Source organism: Perognathus longimembris, chromosome 11, assembly GCF_023159225.1.
Source record: "Perognathus longimembris pacificus isolate PPM17 chromosome 11, ASM2315922v1, whole genome shotgun sequence".
In the NCBI taxonomy this organism is placed as follows: Eukaryota; Metazoa; Chordata; class Mammalia; order Rodentia; family Heteromyidae; genus Perognathus; species Perognathus longimembris.
The window spans coordinates 40,313,354-40,335,608 of NC_063171.1; the positions used below are offsets into that span (position 1 = coordinate 40,313,354).

General features: G+C 55.5%; 3 protein-coding genes across 3 annotated transcripts; 2 read left to right on the forward strand and 1 right to left on the reverse strand.

Moving 5' to 3' along the window:
* Positions 1 to 1,495: 1,495 nt before the first annotated feature.
* On the forward strand, positions 1,496 to 5,862 carry Muc1 (mucin 1, cell surface associated). Its single transcript, XM_048357779.1, has 7 exons — positions 1,496 to 1,633; positions 3,341 to 3,630; positions 3,733 to 3,785; positions 3,926 to 4,056; positions 4,191 to 4,312; positions 4,413 to 4,562; positions 5,466 to 5,862. The coding sequence occupies exons 1-7, from the start codon at positions 1,576 to 1,578 to the stop codon at positions 5,535 to 5,537; spliced, it is 876 nt and encodes a 291-aa protein (XP_048213736.1). The 5' UTR covers positions 1,496 to 1,575; the 3' UTR covers positions 5,538 to 5,862.
* Positions 5,863 to 6,784: 922 nt separating this feature from the next.
* On the reverse strand, positions 6,785 to 18,002 carry Trim46 (tripartite motif containing 46). The gene is made up of 10 exons (XM_048357542.1): positions 17,811 to 18,002; positions 16,173 to 16,434; positions 15,606 to 15,949; positions 14,681 to 14,824; positions 14,473 to 14,568; positions 12,343 to 12,596; positions 11,974 to 12,095; positions 10,629 to 10,931; positions 9,127 to 9,424; positions 6,785 to 7,933 (listed from the first exon to the last, which is right to left on the reverse strand). The coding sequence occupies exons 1-10, from the start codon at positions 17,871 to 17,873 to the stop codon at positions 7,540 to 7,542; spliced, it is 2,280 nt and encodes a 759-aa protein (XP_048213499.1). The 5' UTR covers positions 17,874 to 18,002; the 3' UTR covers positions 6,785 to 7,539.
* Positions 18,003 to 18,549: 547 nt separating this feature from the next.
* Krtcap2 (keratinocyte associated protein 2) lies at positions 18,550 to 22,099 on the forward strand. The gene is given in 6 exon segments (XM_048357757.1): positions 18,550 to 18,591; positions 18,594 to 18,633; positions 18,973 to 19,127; positions 19,246 to 19,309; positions 21,659 to 21,725; positions 21,945 to 22,099. Coding segments are annotated over 6 exon segments (489 nt in total). The 3' UTR covers positions 22,066 to 22,099.
* The last annotated feature ends 156 nt before the right edge of the window (positions 22,100 to 22,255 follow it).

Sequence of the window (22,255 nt, forward strand, 5' to 3'; positions counted from 1 at the left end):
AACCTCTGCCCATCCAAGCAGCTCTCACACGTCATGAACACCCACAGACGGCTTTGCCCTCCCCACATGCATACCTGTCCCAGAGACTTTTTTTTTCTTTAATTTATTTATTAATTAAACAGAAATTTTTTGACAAGGTATTGTGCAAAAAGGGTACAGTTACATAGTAGGGCAGTGTGTACATTTCTTGTGATATCTTACACCCTGTTTTTCTTTCCCTTCCCTAGGTCAGGCAGACATATATACATTACCCAATGTACCAAGAGCATATACAGTAGCCACGTGGCCTACGCCAAGAAAATTCGCCTAGGACTTTAGACAATATGCCAAAGACTACTTTCTAAAAAGCTCTGTACCCCCGGATCTTATTCGGGAGTCCCACCGACTGGGGGCTTCCTAAATACCCACCCTCCCTTAAATAATCTGCCGGGCTTTCCCGCCCTCCTCCCACATTCCAGTGTCCCCTCCCACATACCTGGACGCCCCTTCCACATTCCTCTGGACCCCACCCACGTCGAACCATTTCCTCCAGATACCACCTCAAGCTCTGGAGGCTTCCAGCTACTGTTCCCAGCCCCTGGGGCCCAGGACATTGTCCTCCTCACCGGGGTCTAACCTCCCCGTGATCTTTGACCCACCTTGGGCTTCGCTGCCCAACCCCCCTCTCCAGTACACACACTGGGCCGCTGTCCCCCGACCCCTGAGGGTCGGTCCCTGGGACTCCTGGTGACCACTAGAGGGCGGGAACTTGGGGTCAGCCCTGCCAGCTGGCTGCCACCGAGGTGAAGGGTTGGGGAGGAAAGGAGCTTAGGGTTCCTGGAGCCCAGGATTCGGCCTTTTAAGTGGAAATTCCCCCCTCACACACTCCCTTCTCAAAGAGAAAGCCAAGGAGGGAACTCAGGCTTCTGGAAAGTCCAACCAGGGCGGGGATGTTGGTTTCAGGGTAGAGACACACACGTGGAACCCCAGGTGGGGAGCGGTGAGAAGGGTGGGGCTATTCCGGGAAGTAGGGGGTGAGGGGGGAGGGAAGGAGTCCCAAACTAGCGCCTGGTCCACTCATTATCAAGCCCTCTTATTTCTTCTAGCTCCAAGAGGAGGGCTGGAGGAAAGTAGGGAAGTGGAGTGGGGTTTGTGTGTGGAAGTGGGCTTCCTGGCTGACGTCCAGGACCTTGACCCAACCTGCTTTCTGCTCTCTTTCCTGACCTTAGTGGTTGCCCAGGGACTAAACCTGTAGCCAGGGGTCCCCCTCTTTACCCGCCCCCCCCACCTCTGGAGTCAGGGAGTGGTTGGTGAAAAGAGGAGGTCAGTTGGAAAACAAACAGGTTGTCATAAGGTTGAGTGATTGGAGCCCAAGTACCTAACCCGAGAATGGCTGGGGAGGAGGAGGAAAAAGGTAGGAGGTTCAGAAAGGGGGAGTGGGTGGAGTTTTGTCACCTGTCACCTGCTCCTGCTGTGCCTAGGGCGGGAGGGGGGGGGGAAGACCGGTATAAAGCAGCGAGCACCAGCCCAGCTCTACCTCATTCTTGGCGCCTGCTACGGTTTGCTCTGCCCCTTCCCCACCAGTCCACCGCCACCATGGCTGGGGGCATCCAGGCCCCTTTCTTCCTCCTGCTGCTACTAGTGCTTTCCACAGGTGAGGTGCATGGGTCGGGAGGGGACTGCCCTGCTTCTGTGGTCTTCCTGGTCTTTCTGTGGGTTTTCCGTCCTGGCAGATGGCGGCACAAGAGTCAGAAATTTCAGACAGAGATTGGCCCAGTCTGGGCCCGAATGGAGAGGCTAAAGACAGGCTGGGAAGAGGCGGCCCCCTGACAGAGTAGGTGCCATGGTAGCCAGATACCCTGAAGAGGAGTCTAGAGGAAAAGGAGTCAGGGACGTCCTGGTAATGAGAATGGGCTTTCTTCGAACAGAGGAGAGTGAAAGGGGGAGGTGGACTGTCAAGAGGGCAGACGCAGGGGCTGCCTGTTGCTGCCAAATCTCTTTTCCTCCTGGTGTTTCTTGCCAGAAGTTGTATATTTTTCCTTGCTCTGATGTGTACTCCAACCCAATAGTTCTTACAACTTCTGGCCTCGGCCAGAACAGAAAAACAGACTTTGGCTGTCCAATGCAACCAAGTGTTCAACCCCATTGAGAGAAATGCGGTGCGTGTGACTCTCTACTCCCTACCCTCAGCCCTGCTTCAGGCTCTGCTGCCATTACAGGTCAGAAGAAAGGTGTTGTCTTAGGAACTTCAAACCCTACCACCAGTGTTATATCAGGCTCTGCCACCACCAGCAGCCAGGATGAGACCTCAACGCCAACCCCCAGCGCTGCATCAGGCTCTGTCACCACTACAGTCCACGATGAGACCTCAACGCCAACCCCCAGCGCTGCATCAGGCTCTGTCACCACTACAGTCCACGATGAGACCTCAACGCCAACCCCCAGCACTGCATCAGGCCCTGCCATCACCACCACTATCCACACTGGCACCTCAACACCAACCACCATCGCTGCATCAGGCCCTGCCATCACCACCACCATCCACACTGGCACCTCAACACCAACCACCAGCGCTGCATCAGGCTCTGTCACCACCACAGTCCATAATGAGACGTCAAGTCCAACCCCCAGTGCTGCTTCAGGCTCTATCACCGCAGTCCACACTGACACCTTAACGCCAACCCCCAGCGCTGCATCAGGCTCTGTCACCACCACCATCCACACTGGCACCTCAACAACCAACCACCAGCGCTGCATCAGGCTCTGCCACCACTGTGGCCCACACTGGCACCTCAACACCAACCCCCAGCGCTGCATCAGGCTCTGTCACCACCACCGTCCACAATGCACCTCAATGCCAACCCCCAGCGCTGCATCAGGCTCTGTCACCACCACCATCCACAATGCGACCTCAGTGCCAACCCCCAGCGCTGCATCAGGCTCTGTCACCACCACGGTCCACAATGCGACCTCAGTGCCAACCCCCAGCGCTACATCAGGCTCTGTCACCACCACGGTCCACAATGCGACCTCAGTGCCAACCCCCAGCGCTACATCAGGCTCTGTCACCACCACGGTCCACAATGCGACCTCAGTGCCAACCCCCAGCGCTGCATCAGGCTCTGTCACCACCACCGTCCACAATGCGACCTCAGTGCCAACCCCCAGCGCTACATCAGGCTCTGTCACCACCACCGTCCACAATGCGACCTCAGTGCCAACCCCCAGCGCTACATCAGGCTCTGTCCACCACCATGGTCCACAATGCGCACCTCAACACTAACACCCAGCACTGCTTCAGTCCACAATGGCACCCCAACTGCAACCACCAGCTCTACATCAAACTTGTCCACCACTGCAGTCCAGAAGGGCACCTCTGTTATTGCGACTACAACCCCTATTGGCAAGAATACTCAATCATCAACGCCCAGCCAGCAGTCTGCGACCCCTAGCACCCTTGCCAGTGCTAGCAGCACCGTTGCCAGCAGCACAGTATTTCCTCATGTCTCCTCCAGTCAGAATTCTCCCCAGGCTGTTCAGGTCTCCTTCTTCTTCCTGTCTTTTTATATTTTAAACCACCAGTTTAATTCTTCCCTGGAAGATCCTAGAAGCAAGTATTACCAAGAGCTGAAAAGCAACATTTCTGAACTGGTGAGTATCTACACTTCTTCTCCTGTGCTTTCTTTAAAAGTAGCCTTCCAGAATTGCTTGAATCCTTTACATGGAGCCTAAGTCCTTCCTGTCTCACCCCAGTTTTCGCGGATTTTTAACGGAAATTTTCTGGGCTTCTCTGGCATCAAGTTCAGGTACAGTTGTAGTGGGAGTGGGTATTGTCATGAGTGTGGGGAGGGACTGGGGTGCCCTTATGATGGGGGGGGGAGGAAGGCAGAGAATACTGAGCCAGAAACTGGGACCTGTGGCTAAGTTGCTCATTTCTTATGACCAGGCCAGGATCGGTGGTGGTGGAATCTACTCTGGTCTTCCGGGAGGGTACCATCAGTGCTGACGAGGTGCAGTCACAGGTTATTAAGCACAGCAACGATCCCAGCTATGGACTGATCATCTCAAAAGTCAGTGGTGAGGCTACATCCCCAACTGCGTCCAGCACCACAAAGAGCCCTTCTCCTCCGGCATGGGTTCCCGCTTTGGTGCTAGCTGGGAGAGGGCCACCTCCTTCTGAAGACCTCCTTGACCATGGCTTTTTCTTTTAGCACGTGAAGTGCTGGCTCCTTCCTCTGCTCAGTCTCGGTCTGGTGTACCAGGCTGGGGCATTGCCTTGCTGGTACTGGTCTGTGTTTTGGTCACACTAGCCATCATCTATCTCCTTCTCCTGGTAAGTGCTCAAGTCCTGCCTTTACCAGAATGCCTCTGGTAAAAGGAACCGTATCGCCCACCATAACCTCCTGTGTCACCCCCCCCCCCCCCCCCCGTAGGCTCTGTTTCGGTGCCGGAGAAAGAACTATGGGCAGCTGGACCTCTTTCCAGCCCGAGACACCTACCATCCTATGAGTGAATACCCTACTTACCACACCCATGGGCGTTACGTAGCCCCTGGCAATTCCAAACGTAGCCCCTATGAAGAGGTAAGGCTAGATCCCACAGGTAGGGTGTAGGGGTAGGGGCCTAGCTGGGGTAAAGACACTGGAGGAGTGCTTGAACAGTCCAAAGAACTTGGAAGAAGTAATGGAGAGCCTGCAAGGATGGAGTGCCATTCAGATGAGTTCTGAAGGACAGCCTGGGGAGGGGACCCCCCAAAAATGCCTTCACTACCAGCCCAAAAGATCACTGCCTGTCCGCATTAATTGTGGCTGAGCTGGCATCGGCAGCAGGCGGTGCTCATTGCCATGGCTCAGAGGCAAAATGGGTGTGGAGCTGTGCTCCAGGAGCCCTTCCTGCCAAGTCACAATCACTCACTGAGCACCTGTGCCCTGTGCCGACGTGAGGGAGGGCTGAGGGGCTTGGGTAGGGAGGAAGAAGTCTCCTCAAGCCAGGGGATCCCCGGTGGAAGGGGCCTGGGAGCCTCCAGGAAGAGAGGCCCCCTTCCTTTTTCTCTCTTGGCCTTCTTCACAAGACCTAGTAAATAATTACTGGGGTTACCTGGAACTGGAAAGCCACTGGGGGTGGGGTGGGGAGGAGACATGAATTTACTTTTCTTGCCCTTTCTTCCTCTTTCTTCCACTTGGGGGGGGGGAATCGCTCCCTCTCTAGCTTTACACACACACACACACACACACACTACACCCTCACACCCTTGGGCTGGAGTTGCCAAGAATGGAGGGAAAAGGGGGCAGGAGGGGCACTTAGGAGAGGGAGTATAGGGGAGGGGGAGGTGACTGTTTACAGTCACCTGGTTGCTCTGGGGCCCAGCAGGTGCTCTCCTTGCATTAACCCATTGAGGGCTGGCTGGGCCTCTGTACCTACTCCAGTCGTGGACCCTGGCAGGTAACTTCTCCCTCTCATCGCAAATCTCTTTTCTTCCCACTCAGGTTTCTGCAGGGAATGGTGGCGGCCTCTCTTACACAAACCCAGCAGTGTCAGCCACTTCTGCCGACTTATAGGGGGCAGTTCACTCACGTGAGGGTCAGCAGTGCTGGTCCCCTTCCTCAGGTTCTTCACTGCCAGAAACCCTCTACAGACCGTTCAGACCTGGGCTGGTGAACTGGGAATTCTGGTGGGCCACTTAACAGCCTCCTCCAGAGGAGGCTTTGCCCACATCCTTTACCTATGGTAGCCCAGTGAAGCCCAGTCCTGCCCCAGGGGGGACATACCTGGGACAATGTGGGGAGCCCTGGTGGCTCCCAGCAGGATTGGCCTAGAAAGCCTTGAGATGGGGGTGGGAACCAAACATGGCTGAATAAAATGTGGTCTCTCCTCTTGTGCTAACTTGTGATCCTTCATTTGCAACCCTTGGAGAAGAGGGGTAAATCACCTTGAGCCTGTGAGGGGCCTGGAAGGAAGGAAGGGAAAGGGTCAAGGAGGGTGGGCTCATTTTCAGGGGCAGAGTGGGCAAGAGGTGATATTGGGGCACTCATGGGTGGCCTGCCTAAGCACTCAGAAGTCACCTCTCCCCCATCCCTAGCGGCACAGAAGGAAGAAGGAAACGAAACCTAGGCCAAACCTAGGCTGGCTCCAGTGGGCCGGCTAGACTAAGCTCCGCCTGTGTGCCTGAAGCTCTCTCCTCTACCCCTCTCATGGGTCTGGGTTTCACTCAGACTAGTCCTAGCCCTCCTCTCTGGCTGGCACGGTGCCCGCTGGAGGTTCTATTCTTAGCTGTTTGGGTGTGAAGTAAATCCTTAGGCAACAGATAGCAGCAGAGTCAACACTGCTGCGATATAAGTGGGGGCTGGGTCAGGTCAGATCCGGGTTGTTGGCACAAAGCCCTGCCCCTCTGTCAACCCCCCCCTCTACCCGCCTCCGCCCCATCCACAGACTGCTTCTGGGGTGGGCTCCCTGGCACCCTGGGAATGGGGAAATGGTTCTGGTTCCCTGACCCCTTTGGGCCCAGGCACTGTGCCCAAGCCTTCAACCACATTCCCCCAGGGCCCTGACGCCCTCTGGACACCCCATCGAGGACCTGATGCCAGTAGCCAGAGTGCTGCGCACCCTAGTGGCTATGGCTGGTTGTGACCTGGGCCTGGTGCAGGTGTGGCAGGAAGCTGGGAGTACCTGACTAGCAGACCTTCCCTCAGGGGCCCAGATCCACCTGGCACCCCCGCACAGATCAACAGCAGGGTACCCTGGAGCCCCACTATCCCCATGTTCTGCATCAGCTATAAAGGATGGTCACTCTCAGGAAAGACAGAAATGTGCCTGGCATCACAGTTTATTGTTTATAAACCATGACAAGTACAGCTGTTGCTCAACACAGGCCTAGTGAGGGCTGCCACAAGGAGGCGGCAGCAGGCACCAGAGGCCTTGCCTGGCCCAATCCAATGGAGACACCCCGCCTCAGCTGAGTCCCAAGGGAGACTTGGCATGTTGGCATGGGTGCAGGACAGGTAAAGCATGCAAAAGGCAGAAGAGGGACATAAAGGACATGCGGCCAGGGGGTATGAGGACCCAAATAAATAAAGCAGGATAGGGTCCTTCCCCCTTACTAGGGAGGCCCAAAGCCTGCCTGCCCCAAAGCTGTATGTAGTGCAGTATCAATGGGACAAGGGACCTTGGCGTGGCAAAGGACAGAGCTGGTAATCATGACCAATGTTCCAGGAGCCATGCCCCCCAATCAGCCTCAGGGGCACAGGGCAGGGACTGGGAAAGGGGCTCTCTGTGGTCTGGGTATGGCACCCAAGGCAGGGCATGGGGCAGAGACTAGGTGGGCATGGGGGCCTGGGCAAACAGGCAGTGGAAAGAATGGAGGACATTCGGAGGGGAGCAGATGAGAGCCTCTTGGGAAGCGGAAACCCTGGGAAGACACAGACCGAGGAGATGGGGCAGGACCACAGATTTGGAAGAGTTTGAGGGAGAAGCTGCCGGGGGAACAACCCAGTAGTGCCAGGAAGCTTAGGGGAGGGGCGGTGCCCAGTGAGACCCCAAGTCTAGAAATGGAATCTGAAAGGATCAGTCCAGCTTGGCAAAGCCTCCGATGGTCACCTTCCTCTCCGGCTTGGTGCCCACGGGCTCCTGTAGCTGTACTGCACCACCCCCGATGAAGCAGAAGGCGGGGCACACAGGCCCTGAGCAGTCCAGGGGGCACTCCAGGAGCCCACGGAAGGACACAGCATCCAGAAAGGAAACTCGGCCCCGCTCATAGTCCAAGCAGATGCCCAGTCGGGGTGGCAGGGGCACGGTGCAGCTGGCGGCCGGGCCATCCCTCCCAGTCAGCCCTGCGCCGGAGCTTGCTCCCGATCCCAGCAAGATCTTGCCCATGCCGATGGTTAGGAAAGCAAAGGGTGGTGACGCCTCGACTGTGGCATCCTCAGCACCGCTGTCATGCCCGCTGTCCGGGTCGTACCTGTAGGAGTGGGCATCGGGTAGGAGGATGTTGGGGGAATGGAGTACGAGAGTGAGGGACCAGGGAGCTGAGATGTCGGGAGGATGGAAGGTTGGGGGGGGAGGAGGAGGTTGCAAGGATCAACTTTGGATTGAGGGAACACATATTGAAGAGAAGGGTTAGGTGGGAGCTGGGAATGTGGCTTCGTGGTAGAGTGCTTGCCTAGCATGCATGCACAAAGCCCTGGGATCAATTCCTCAGCACCACATACACAGAAAAAGCCGGAAGTGGCGCTGTGGCTCAAGTGGTAGAGTGCTAGCCTTGAGCAAAAGAAAGTGCAGGGACAGTGCTCAGGCCCTGAGTCCCAAGCCCCAGGACTGACAAAAAAAAAAAAAAAAAAAGAGAGAGAAGGGCTAGGTTTTGGTTTGGTAGGAAAAGGGAAAGGCATGCTGGCAGGGAAGTGCTGGGGGGAAAGGAAAGGCAAGACATGGGTACATCACACTGAAGACATGTGCCATGCTTATGGAGATAGGGTGGTGTTGAGGAAAATGGTGGTGAGGAAATCATGTTAGGGCCAGGAGATGTTGGAAAAAGGAGGGTCTGGTAATTATGAAGATGGGCAGAGAGAGGCATTGGGAGAGGCAAGAGTGGATTGGTGTGGGGGCGTCGGAGGGATGAAGGAAGGATATAGAAGGGCATTGCTGATGAGGAGAAATGGGGGGTGGGGGAATAGAGTGCTGGGGAGAAAGGGTTCAGGAAGAAAAGCACACGTGGGAAGGTGTTAAATAGGATATGAGGGTGAATAAAGGAAGGTTGTGGAGATGGGATATTTAAAGGAAGAATTTTAGGATGTTGGAAAAAGATGTGGGTGAGGGAGTTCTTGACTAGGAAAAGTTTCCTGGAGAAAGGAGGTTAGAAATGGGGTGCTAGGAGAAAGGAGGTTAGAAAGGGGGTGCTAGGAGAAAGGATGTAGGGGCTTGGAGAGGTAGGTCCTGAGTGACAGATGGAAGGGAGAGGTAATGACTTTTTCTTCTGTCATTCCTTTCCCTGACTACACACTCTGCAAACCAACATTCAAAGACCCTCTTGCTGAGCCCGTATCTCTTTGTCCCCTCTCTAGCCTCATCCCCACAAGCATGTGCTACTTTTACCATACCCTGCTCCCAACTCCCATGCAGGACCCCCAAACCCCATCCCTTCCAGAGGGGTCTGACCTGGGGCTGATCACATCAGGGGCACCCTGGAAGCTTTCCTGAAGCTTGCTCTCCAGCCCGACGCCCACCTTGACCAAGTAGGAGGCGGGGTCTACAGCACAGGCCCAGTAACTGCGGCCCTGGGTCACAGCTACGTCGCCCAAGACCACGTCCACACTGAGGTGACAGCCGGTCAGCAGCCGGTCAGCAGCCAGCAGCAGGGGCAGCCCTGGAACACTCCGCACTGCTCGCTGGTCCTTGCTGATGGCCAGCCGCTCTCGGCTTGCACCCCAGCGGCCATCGAGGAAGAAGTGCAGGACTGGAAGGGGGAGGAGGGGTTGAAACAGAAGGAAAGGCTTCAGGGACAAACAAACCAACCAACCAACATTGGCACTGGGGAAGAGTGAAGTGTTCACACAAGACGTGGGGGATTTCAGAAAGGTGGACAGGTTATCTAGGGGTTCAGTTACCGAGAATGCGCAAGGGGCTCCGGAGAACAGAAATTCGGGACAACTGAAATTAGAAGGCAAGATGGAAGAAGAAAGGGGCATGCCAAATGGGCATGGGACTGCTGGAAGGGTTTGAGTGAAGGCTAATAGCACAAAGTGTCCTGGCTGAACGACAGGCTTCCTTCAGCCCTCCTATGGCTGGCTCTGTGAACAATGCGCACTGTTGTCCTGCCCCACCAGGTGACATTCCCACCAACACCTTCCTGTGCCTGTCAGCCCACATTCTCCACACCAACCTCTACTCTCTTCTGCCCTTTGAATTTCCTCTATCATACCCATGCCCCAGAGTCCAAGAATTCTCTAATGTGTCACTTTGCTAACCTTTATGGAGCCTTTACTACGAGCCCTAAACTGGTATTATTATTATTACTATTAGGGTATTGCTATGTAACCCAAGCGAGCCTCACACTCAGGATCCTCCTGCCTCAGTCTCTGGGGTCCTGAGAGGATTATAGGTATGTACTACCACCACTGGCTTTCCTGCTAAATCTCTTACGTGTATTAGCTCATGACAGTTTAGTTCTCATAACAACGGTATTCCTGTACGAGAGGACCCTCAAGTTTAGAGGAGGTGAAAAATTGGTCAAATCCTCACAGATAGAGCCTTCTCATGCTTGTAATCCTAGCTACTTTAGAAGGCTAAGATTTGAGGATCATGGTTTGTTTAAAGTCAGGCTGGGCAGGCCAATCTATGAGGCTCTTATCTCCAGTTATACCAAAAGGCCGGGAATGGAGTTGTAGATCAAGTGGTAGAGCACCAGCATTGAGTGAAAAAGCTAAGGGATGGCACCTAGGCCCTGAATTCAAGTCCAAATTCAAGTCCAAGAGCCCCCCCCCCCCGCCCCCGGTTGGTAAGAGATATATCCCCAAGCCAGTGCATGTAGTAAGTACACTGTATTAAACCATTTTTTGTTCTGGGGCTCGCTTGGAACTAGTGAGTCCCTCGCCTGCCATTCCCCCCCACGCACGAGAGCCTGCCCCTGCCGCTCTGGGCCCACCGAGCTGCTCACTCACCAGGCGCAGGGGGCGTATGCAGGTGCACATCCTCACTGTACTCGCCGTAGCCAGCCTTGTTGCAGCCGCGAACACGCAGCACATACACAGAGCCCGTGTCAGGGTTCTCCAGCAGGGCACTGGTGCCCCTCACCTCCTCCCGCCGCTGCCAGCGGGCCGGACCGGGCTGGGCAGGCACATCCGTGCGCCGGAACTCAACAGTGTAGTGCCAGGCAGGTGGTGAGTGGGGGGGCAGGCGCCAGCACAAGAAGATCTGATCGTAGGCAAAGGTTCGCTGGGTGTCAATGACCGGCGCCTCGGGCACTGTGGGAAGAAACAGCTGGGGTCAGTCAGGGCCTGGCCACTGGCCTAACGTGGAGGGCAAGGGCAGGCAGGAGAGGGGAAGCAGCGGGAGCCGGGGGGGTGAGTGTGGGTGAGGGAGTTCGGGAAAGGACCCGTCTAGTCACTGGGCACTGGGTGGGCAGAGCTGGGCCCAGAGGAGAAAGCGGTAGGAGAGTGCCCCACAGGAATCAGAAGGCCTGTGCTCTGCTCTTGGACCACCACCACTTCGCTCTGGCCTGGAGGAAGTCACTCCCCCTTCCTGGGCCTCGGTTTCCATCTCAGTCAAATGAGAGTATCAGACCAGAGAAGTTCTGGTGTGTATTTGGGGCGGGGGGGAGGGCATTTCCTGCTTAGATTCTATGAGTTTAGAGGAGCCCCAGGGTGAGGCAGGCAAAGGCCACTGAAAACCCAGGCAAGAGGGCCCTGAGCAGGAAGGAAGGGGGGGAGCAGGATTAGGAGGAAGGTGCCACAAGGAGCAAGACAGCAAATGAGGAGGCCGCAGAGGAAAAGCAAGCTTGCCAGCAATGCAGGATGTAGAGATCAAGAGAATGAGAGTCCAGAGGACAAGAAGCACAGGACAAAAGGCCAGAAGGTCCGGGATTAGGCAAGAGCCTCAAGAAGGCAGAAGTGATAGGGCACTGGTCAGGTGAGAGGCCCAAGAAATCTGGTTAGGGCAGGAAGGAAGGAAGCCATGACTGGCTGGCAGGCCGAGCTGAGCTGCGTGGGAGCGCAGGGTGGGTGGTGGGGAGGCCCGGCGGGGGGCAGGGCCCCCGGGGCAGGGCCGCTGACTTGCCTGGGGTGCTCCGGAGCAGAGTCCGCGGTGGCCACAGCCTACAAACAAAGAGAGGGAGAAGCAGCGCTGAGCGCGGTAGGATGGTGTGGCAGGGTAGGCTGGGTGGGAGGACTGGCTGGCCAGGCCAGGCAGGAGGCCAGGAGGTCCCTGGTGGGCACTGCCCCCCGGGCCCGCTGCTGGGGAGGAAGGGAAGAAGGCTCTGGTTGGGCATGGGCCTGGTCATCTCCTTACCTCGCAGGAAGTTAAGCTCTGTCAGCAGCTTCAGCTCACGCCCCACATCCAGCTGGCAATGGCGGAAGGAGGAGCTGGCAGCTGGCCGGAACGTTTGCAGGGCTTCAGTGGCTCGGGCAATCCTGGGATGGAGAGCAGCAAAGGGTCAGACACTGCCACACGGGCAGCTGTCCTTCCCCTTGATTTGTCTGTCTACCCCTAGAGCCTTAGCCTCTGCTTGGGATGCCTTCCTTATTCCTTGGCACAAATGGATAGTGGTTTGGTCTAAAGAAAAGTCCCGAGTCCTAGCTCTTCACCTGACAGATAGGGCTAGATACTGTCTTATCTGTTGATGCCACCCATGACGCCCTGTGCCATGCCCTTTGGTACCTGTTGTGCAGCTGCTTGGCCGCCTGCACGAAACAAGGTTGGTCTGTTTCCTTAAGTACTTCCTGGGCATAGCCCACCAGACCTGAGCCGTCCAGCAGGCTCCGGTGTTCCTGGATCTGGGCACTGAGCCGGGCAAGCCGATCCTGTTGGCACTCCTCGATGGCCTGAAGCAGAGAGGCTCGCTTCTCCTCCAGCACAGCCCCCAGACTCCGTACCAGCTGTGACACCTCTTCCTTTGCCTGCTGACCACTCACCTGCCCGGGGAGCAACACCCAAAGAATGAATGACTTCTCTTCCTCCTGGAGGCTGTGCCTGTGCCAGCATCCTAGGATACCACAAGGAAGCTAGGATCCAAAAAATCTCGTGCAATCCTACCCATCTCCTGGCTGACAAGAAATCAGGACCCCAGAGGGACTGCACACCTGACCATTTGTGCTAACCTTCCTGGATGCTCACATAATTGTAAAGAAAAGTATTCTCTGTTTCTCCCTTTGTGGATGGATTCAAGAACTTAATGCATAAGAAATTTTTATTAGCTGGGCGATGGTGACTCACATCTGTAATACTAGCTACCCAGGAGGCTGAGATCTGAGGATCGCGGTTCAAAGCCAGTCCGGGCTGGAAAGTATGCAAGACTCTTATCTCCAGTTAACTACCAGAAAATAGGAAGTGGTGCTACGGCTCAAGTGGTAGAGTGCTAGCCTTGAGCTGAAGAGCTCAGGGACAGTGTCCAGTCCCAGAGTTTAAGCCCCACAGCTGACAAAAAAAAAAAACATATTAATTATATACATACTTGGGGGAATCTATATGAGATTGAACTTCAAAGAAATGACCAAAGCACAATGTCTTAAAATGTTTTAGACAATAATAAATTTACCTTTTTTTTTGCGGGGGGAGGGGGAAGATATGTTGGGAATGGAACCCAGATCCTCATACATGCTAAGCACATGCTCTACCAACACCAGAGCAATGCAGTTGTGAAGGAATGGATAGGCAAAGGGATATCTTTCTGGCCTAGGGTAGAGAAGAGTGGGGAAAAGCAATAGAAGCTAGTGAAAAGTAAGGGTTCCTTCAAAGAGATGGTCTATTCATGTTCATTGAAGCTGTAATTACCAGTTTCTATAACCAAGGCTATTCAAGTCTTGGTATATGAAGAATAACCTTCCTGTACCCCATCCTAAGAATCCTTCTAACTTAGGCCAAAGGCCCCTTCTAATTGATTTCTAAAGTGCTTTCAGCTACATTACCAGGTGTGTGTGTGTGTGTGTGTGTGTGTGTGTGTGTGTGTGCACGTGCCAGTCCTGGAGCTTGAACTCAGGACCTGGGTACTGCTCCTGAGCTTTTGTGCTTAGGGATAGTCCTCTACATTTTGAGCCCCAGCACCATTTCCAGTTTTTTTAGTAGTTAGTTAGAGATAAGAGTCTCTCAGAAAACCCTGAGGCTGGCTTTGAACCTCAATTCTCAGATCTGAGCCTCTTAAAGTGGCTAAGATTACAGGTGTGAGCCATCAGCGCCTAGCTTTTTCAGTTGGACATATTTTGTCTGAACTTTATTTATTTATTTTTTTTTTTGGCCAGTCCTGGGCCTTGGACTCAGGGCCTGAGCACTGTCCCTGGCTTCTTCCCGCTCAAGGCTAGCACTCTGCCACTTGAGCCACAGCGCCGCTTCTGGCCGTTTTCTGTATATGTGGTGCTGGGGAATCGAACCTAGGGCCTCGTGTATCCGAGGCAGGCACTCTTGCCACTAGGCTATATCTCCAGCCCTTGTCTGAACTTTATAACCTAACCTCTTAAAAACTAACTCACTTAAATAAGAAAGGCCATGACACTAATGTCCCCTTGGATTGTCCTAACTAATGCCCACTGGTGACTATCCTTGTAGTCTGTTTCCATGTCAAACAAACTGCTCTATACTTTCCTTGGCCCCACTACAGTCCTAGCTATAAGCCTAGCCTGGGGCACTGATGTTCCTGAGAACCGAGTTTAACCAGAACCTCCACCCACACATATGTGCACCCCTCAAGGGCTTCCTGAGCTGGCAGCAAAGCGATGGAAGTATGCCCACCCATACCACCTTCCTGTCTCCCCTTCCCAGGAAGAGACCAGGGCCCACGTCCATGCACTCTCTCACCTCAGTGTGCCTGACGGTCTCCTCCAGCTCACAGATCTGGGTCTGTACTGTGTCCTGGTTTCCCAGGATGTATGTCAGGCTCTTTGTCAGCTTGTCCTGAGGGGGAAGAAAGAGGTGGGCATCATGCCTGGGCTCTGCAGGCCAGCAACTAGGACAAGATGTCGAGGGTGTGAGTTAGCGCAGGGCTGAATGGATCAGGTGTCTTCACCTTGAGGGCCTGGTAAGCATTGAGCACTGGCGTGATCTTGTGCCCGCTGTGGGTACGCCGGACCCGGCAGAGTTGGCATACGAGCCGTTGACATGTCTTACAGTAGTGGGTCACTTCTTCCTTGTGGTCTGGGCACATCAGGCCCTGGAGACACAAAAGACAATGAGACAGGCAGTCAACAGTGTGCTAAGGACACTGACCCGCCACTGGAGTGGCTGCTTGCCCTCCCAGCTACTTGTCAAATGCAACTGGAGGGAAGATCAGCTGGTGGTGCTCCACAGTGCCACCTGGTGGTATACACAGGCACCGAAGAGCCTCTCCCAGGAGTCTCCAGGTAAATGTTCATTTCATCAGCAATGCTCCTTCCTTCAAACTACCTCAGGGCTGTGTAGTAATAATAATAATGACGATGATAATTAATCTAAGCCTTGTGGTTTATAATTAACCTCATCTATCTTGTTCTCTGCTGTGCCCTCAATGCTTAGAACAGCATCATGCATACCATACGCGCCATTTAGTGTATATAACTAACTTTTGTTTTCTTTGATGGGTCTTAAGTTAGTTCAGGTTGGTCTCCCTGAAAAGCCTCCCACATCAACCTCCTGAGGGCTGGGATTACAGGCATTACGCTGTCATTCCAGGCCAGATAACACTTTATAGCAAACATAGGTTATCTCCTGGGACTCGGTCAATCAACCCTGCAGGTGTGGAAACTGCAGGGCAGATACTATCTTCTCCAAACTGCCGACGAGACTGAGAGGTCCAGAAATGTTGATTTTTCCCTTGACTTTGTACTCTGAAGGTGGAGGATCCGGAGTTTAACCTCTGCCCTGCTCCTTTAGGAGCACACAAGACATTCCAGACACCTCCACCCACTCATCCCACCAAGCCCCTTCCTCCCCAGGCCCAGTAAGCGCTGACTCACCTTTGGGCGGAAGGAGAGGGTGGGCAGGGTGGGTTCATGCTGGGCCTTCTGAGTACCCCAGGGGTGGAAGAGCTTGAAGCACTCATTGCAGAAGGTGGCACGGCACTCTGTGCAGCCCTTGGTGGCCTCGAGTGGTGGGGGCTTGCACAGCTGGCACAAGATGGCACCTCCCACACTCACACTCTGGCGGTACCGCTCCACCACACGCTCTAGGGTCAGGTTCCGGAAAAGCCCTGCCAGGCCCCGTTCCCCCAGCTCCACATCACCCTGGCAGGCTGGGCACGGAAACACAATCACCTGGGGGTGCAAAGCACCTCGTTTCCGTCCGGGGTATGTCCCAAAGCCTGTGGATGGACCCAGGAGGCAAAGGAGGTCAGAGTTACAGCTGGCTAGGGGAAGGGACTGAAATCTGTTCAATTAAAAAAGCACATGTTTCTATCGTGCCAGAGCTCAGCCCCAGAAAGACAGACAGACGCCCCAGAGCAGTGATGGGCCCCTTCCATTTTTTTTGGTGACCACCTCACATTCCCAGTCCCACCCCCACCTCCCCACGGGCTCCAGTCCCACCTGACTTAAGCAGCCTGTCCAAGCGATCTGGCTTGGGGAGAGTTCTTCTGGAGAGGCGAGGGCTGCGGGTGGAAGGGGTGGAGGCAGGAGAGGTAGGCTCTGAGCTGGGGTCCCCACCATGGCCTATATAGCCCTGCTGGCCCAACACTTCTCTGGCACAGGCCTGGCACACATTGTGGGTACAAGGCAGCACCAGTGGCTGCTTATACATTTCTTGACACACAGGGCAGAGCAGTTCCTTCTCCATGTTCTTCATGCTTGTCTGTGGAGGGACCAAGAGTCTGGGTCAAAGCTTGAACACCTGGGTCTATCTCAGCTAGCTGTTTTTTAGAGACTCAAGGGATTTCAGGGAAGGGCAAGACAAGCTACCTGGGGCCTTTGCCCAGTACCTGACTAGGCCTAGTTCACCCACCTACCTTCCCAGCCTTCTTCTGGTCCTTGCCTCTGTTTCCCTTCTGCAGAGCTAAAGGTGCAGCAGGAAGGGAAGCGGCTGGTGCCTCCCCCCCCTCCCCCTAGCCTCAAGCCCCGCCCCCAGCGCTGGCTGCAGTGGGGTCCGACGGGCAGACCTCCTCACCTGTCCCCATCCCTCCACCTCAGGGCTACGTGTCCCGGCCTTCATCCCAAGGGCACCGCCCATTCTGCGGCTCCGGGCGACCCCGGCGCGCGACCCCGGCATTCTGTCTCCTAGCTGCCCCACAGACGCGTGACTCCTCCCATATCAGGCGCAGCTAGCTCGCCATCCTCCGGTCCCCATCATGCCCCAGCCTCCATCCTTCATCCTTCCCCTCCCCAGTCCTCCGAGGTCAACCCTGGCCCTTCGCCCCCGACCCTCCGGGCCCTGCCACCCGTTCCCCTAGCTCAGCCCTAGCCTAAACTAGGGGAGCAATACGCGCCCCGCCTACTCGCCCCCCTCCCCACCGGAAGTATCCCTCCCCCTTTTGGGTGGCGGAGGGGGTCCTCAGACTACGCCCCACCCCCACACCTCACCTTGGTCCCTCTCTTCGCAGCCATCCCGGTCAGGGGCGCAGCTGACACAAAGGAGGGAGGGACAGGGAGGGAGGGGGAAGGAAGTGGTGGGGGGGAGCAGGGTTGGCACCGCCCCTGGGAGAGCCGGGCACGGGTTACCATGACAACCGCAGGCACGGTAGCTGCCTGGGGTGGGGTTCCGGAGAGGGGTGCAATTTGGGAACTGCACCCTGGAGCGGCTGCTCCATCACCCCCTCCCCCCCCCGACCTGTCCCCCCCCCCCCCAGTTTTCTCGGGAAATGTGCACGCTGGCACGCACCTGCCGGGTTCCCCCGGACGCCCCAGCCTTGGCGCACTGCTGGCGGCGGCCCCGATCTCCCCCACGCTGCGCCCGGGCAGCGCCTCCGAGCCACGGCGGGCGTCCACGGGGCTTCCACGGCGCTGCCCTCGCGGCCGCTCCCCGGACGGCCCGCCCGCCCGCACCCGCATCCCGCTCCCCCCCCCCCCCGCCGGCCTCCCCGCTCGCTTCTGCCCTCGGCCACCCCCACCCCCACCCCGCCCCCGTCTACATCCCCCGCCCTCCCTCTGGAGGTCCCACCTGTTCAAGGCTCTGTCTGGCCCGGGACCCCTCGACACCCCCACCCTTCCCCTCGGACCCCCATCTTCACTCACACTGATGCGGACCAGTGCATCCATGATGGAAGTGAAGGTCTGCATCTCCTCACCCTCAGCCATGGCCCCACGGTGCCCACCCGCCCCCGGGTGCCCGCTCCCGGCTGCTGCTGCGAACCCCGGGCTTAATGCCGGAGCCCGGTGTGGGGGGGGGGGTTGTGGGGAGGGGTGTGGGGGTGAAGTGTCACTGCGCATGCTCCAGGGACCCGCCGCCAACAGCGCCCGTCGGGGTAGGGGGTGGGAAGGAGTTCTCCCCACGTGTTCTCGGAAAGGCGGTCTGGGGGTGGGAAGCGTGGACGGCGTTTGAGGGTACAGCTCGTCCTCATCCGAGAACTCTTGGCCGGCTCCCCCTCGGGAAACGGGAGGCTAGTGTCAGAGCAGGCTGCACCCCAGCTTGGGCACTCTACGTTTGGGGTTGGGCGAGCGCACGGGAGCTGTCGAAGCCCGGCGCACGGAGCAGGCAGGCATACGCTAGGGATGACCTAGACGGCCATGGAGTCGGAGGTGGGAGAGAGGCCTTAGGCCGTGGTCGCGTGGGTCGAGGACGCAGGTGCAGCCGGTACGGCGAGGCGGCGGATGCTCTGGGCACCGGGGGCACGGCTGGGGACCAGGGCGGTGGCCGAGGATGCTCTCTGGCACATGCCGTCCTCCTCGCCGGCAGAGGGCGCTGCGCCCTGGCGCCCGGGCGGGGAAAGAGGAAGAGGCGGGGTCGAGCCGGGCGGCGTGGGGGCGCTGGCGCATGCGCACAGCCAGCCGCGCCCGGTTCGGCTCCCTTCTCGCTCGACCCGGGGCGCGGATTGGACCCGTAGCCGGGGAATGATGGGTAACGAGACCCGCGGGATCCCCGGGGCCCGGCTGGCGGGCGTCGGAGCGGGGCGGGCCGGCATGACCCGAACTCCCGCCCCCCCCTCCCCGCTCCCCCGGCTGTGCTGACGTGTCCTCGGTTCCCGGGAGCGGGCGTTCCCAGCGGACGGGAGGGATCGGGGTGTCCAGGGCTGGGGACTCCTTGGGGGAGGGGGTGTCGCCGCGGGGTGAGCGCCGGCGGACCTCCCCCCCGGATGCTTAGCGATGGGTGGGGGTGGGGGGGTGCTCCGGGGCCAGCCCCGTGGTCCCGTGGGAAGGCGAGGCTGAACGGGTCCCCCCCCCCCTCGCGCCCCTGCAGTGGTGGGCACGGGCACCTCCCTGGCGCTGTCCTCCCTGCTGTCCTTGCTGCTCTTCGCCGGCATGCAGATGTACAGCCGCCAGCTGGCCTCCACCGAGTGGCTCACCATCCAGGGGGGCCTGCTGGGCTCCGGCCTCTTCGTCTTCTCTCTCACGGTATCCTTCCCGCTGAGGGGGAACGCCCGAGGGATGCCTGCGGTTCAGGGAGCGGGTCCCACCCGGCTCTGCCCCTGTTGCGCGTGCCCTTTTCCTTCACTCCCTCAACCTCCAATAGGCCTTCAATAATCTGGAGAATCTGGTCTTTGGCAAAGGATTCCAAGCAAAGATCTTCCCTGAGAGTAAGTTAAAAGTGGGGGTTGTGTTTGAGCCATCTCTTCTCTATAAACTCCCCCAAACAGGACACCGAACGTCCAGGTGCTTAGGTGGGAAAGGTCGTTAAGGAGAAATATGTCCAAGACCGTTAGAAGAGGAGGATGCTTTGGGGGTCAGTATCTTGTCTAGCTCCAGACATTGGATCTGGAAGACAAGGGCCTTGAAAGCAAGAAGCTCCTTCTGGCCGGCATTCAGGGAAGCTTCCGAGGGGATCCATGCTTGATACCCATCCTTGGTTCCCATGAGGAGATGCGCATTGACCCAACACCAGTGATTCCTGTTTATTAAAGGGAATTGTGAAGAGCTTAAAATACTCAAACCACATGTTTATGGCATCAGGACCTCTGACCAAGTTAGAATAACTGTTAGATTGTTTTCTGTTTGGAATAACCCTTGTTTAATTGCTCTTGTAATTGGGAATTGATGATGTAATTATTTATGGAAAATTAAGTTCATAAAGCAAATTAGGCATCATGGCCAGAACACCTAAGGAATGCCATATGCTCAAAAATTTACAGCAGATTCAATATCAAGTGAAACCTTTGTCTAGTAAAACAAAGATGTACCTCATTGCTTTGCCCCTCCCTAGGTCTTGTTCCTGTTACAGGCTTCCAAAGTGCTTTCCATCCAGCAGTCCCAGGACTTCTCTCTGTTAGGCTTTGTTTCCATGTGTACTGTGTTCATTTGTTCCAGAAAGAAACCCTTGTTAGGGCTGGGTGCTAGGAGCTTATGCCAGTAATCCTATCTACTCAGGAGGCTGAGATTTGAGGGCTACTTGGGCAGAAAAGTCTGAGAGACCCTAGCTGCAGTTAATCAGCAAAAAGCTGGAATGGAGGTGTGGCTCAAGTGATAAGAGTACCAGCTGTGAATGGAAAAAACTGAACAAGCGCATGAGCCCCTGATTTCAAGCCCTAATATACACATACCTACACACACACACACACACACACACACACACACACACACACACACTTTTGTCTCTCTTTGCTTTCTCTGCCTTCCCCAGTTGGTAGGACTTGTTTTGCCCTGCCCTGCTTTCTGCCCTCTCACCTTTTCCAGATGTCCTAAGATCCATTTCTGTCTCTATATTTACTTTTTTTTTTCCTTATAGTCCTAAGGCTTGAACTCAGAGCATGAGCACTGTCCCTGGCTTCATTTTGCTCAAGGCTAGCACTCTACCACTTGAGCCACAACACCACTTCTGGCTTTTTCTATGTATGTGGTGCTGAGGAATTGAACCCATGGTTTCATATATGCAAGGCAAGCACTCTACCACTTGGCCATATTCCCAAACCCCACTCCTGTCCCTATAGGCAAATGTATCTACTCTGGCCCTTCATCTCTGTCCAGGGATCAAGACCTTCAGCTACCACCACTGGTCACCCTGCTTAATGAATTGATTCTCATTGGCTGACTTTTGTCGTTTTCGTAAATGGGAACAACCTTTGCTTTCTGCTAGTACCTTTCATTTTCTGTTGAGACCAAGTCTCACTGTGTAGCCCAGGCTGGTCACCTCTTGATTTCCTGGGCTCAGATTCCTGAGTAGTTGAGAATTATAAGCACACACCATTTTTCCCTTTTTATGGGAGGAAGGCCTGGAAGTTAAGTGAGAGCTGAGGCAGAGCTGGTAAAAAGAAGTGTGCATTACCTACCTCCAGGTTCCTAGTACAATAAAGATAACATGAAATCCTCCTGGGGGTTGTCATGCTACACTCTTCCAGGTTCCCCAAGATTCAAAACGCTCCATATTTTCTCCTGCACATGCCCGGTATTTCCATTCTAACCACCATCTGACTTTTTTTTTTTTTTTTGCCAGTCCTGGGGCTTGAACTCTGGGCCTAGACCCTGTCCTTGAGCTTCTTTTGCTCTATACCACTTGAGCCACAGGACTACTTCTGGCTTTTGCTGAGCAGTTTATTGGAGGTCTCATGGACTTTTCCTGCCCAGGCTGGCTTTAAACCATAATCCTCAGGTCTCAGCCTCCTGAACAGCTAGGATTACAGGTATGAGCCACCAGTACCCGATTCCATTATTGTGTGTGTGTGTGTCCATGTGTGAGTATGCGTACACATGTGTCAGTCCCAGGGCTTGAACTGGAGGCTTAGGTGCTGTTCCTAAGCTCTTTTGTTCAAGGCTAACACTCCACCATTTGAACCACAGCTCCATTTCTAACTTTTTGTGGTTAACTGGAGTCTCTCAGATTTTTTTACCTGTTGAGGTTGGCTTCGAACTATGATCCTCATATCTCAAATTACAGGCATGAGCCTCCCGCTACCAGTCCACCTGACCTTCTTTGTCCCTTCTTTCCTTGCCAGTTCTCCTCTGCCTCCTGTTGGCGCTTTTTGCATCCGGCCTCATTCACCGAGTCTGTGTCACCACCTGGTATGTGCCTGACAGCTGGGTAAGGGGTGCAATGCTTTGTATTTTGGCACCTGATCCTACTGTGATGGTGCCAGACCTGCTCACTACCGTCACCACCACATTCCTCTCCCTCTGTTCTTCCATTTTTAAACCTGAACCTGGATTTTTTCCCCCCTGACATTAATGTCTGTAGTACAGCATGCCCACTGATGCTATGATCTTTCTGTCTTCACCTTGTAGTTTCATCTTCTCCATGGTTGGTCTCTACTACATCAACAAGATCTCCTCAACCCTGTACCAGGCAACAGCTCCGGCCCTTACCCCAGCCAAGGTGACAGGCAAGGGCAAGAAGAGAAACTAACCCTGACTGTTGAATAAAGTTGGTTTTCTTTGTAGCTCTGTGGGGTGTGATGTGTTGTGGGTCCCCCTGGCTGGTGCCGCATGGGTCTGCAGAATGTCGAGACAGTCACGTACTGCCTTCAGAATGTGGGGATAGTGAGGCTCTTCTTCCAAGGTTCATTTTTGCCAAATAATCATTGAACACTGTCAGT

Excerpts from the sequence above, each read along its gene's own strand:
- Muc1 (XM_048357779.1), top strand. The coding sequence starts at position 1,576 with ATGGCTGGGGGCATCCAGGCCCCTTTCTTCCTCCTGCTGCTACTAGTG. Across the intron at positions 3,631-3,732 it reads AAAGCAACATTTCTGAACTG|TTTTCGCGGATTTTTAACGG; the intron begins GTGAGTATCTAC and ends GTCTCACCCCAG. Across the intron at positions 3,786-3,925 it reads TTCTCTGGCATCAAGTTCAG|GCCAGGATCGGTGGTGGTGG; the intron begins GTACAGTTGTAG and ends TCTTATGACCAG.
- Trim46 (XM_048357542.1), bottom strand. The coding sequence starts at position 17,873 with ATGGCTGAGGGTGAGGAGATGCAGACCTTCACTTCCATCATGGATGCA. Across the intron at positions 15,950-16,172 it reads GGACAGGCTGCTTAAGTCAG|GCTTTGGGACATACCCCGGA; the intron begins GTGGGACTGGAG and ends GTCCATCCACAG. Across the intron at positions 12,597-14,472 it reads AGACCGTCAGGCACACTGAG|GTGAGTGGTCAGCAGGCAAA; the intron begins GTGAGAGAGTGC and ends CTCCCCGGGCAG.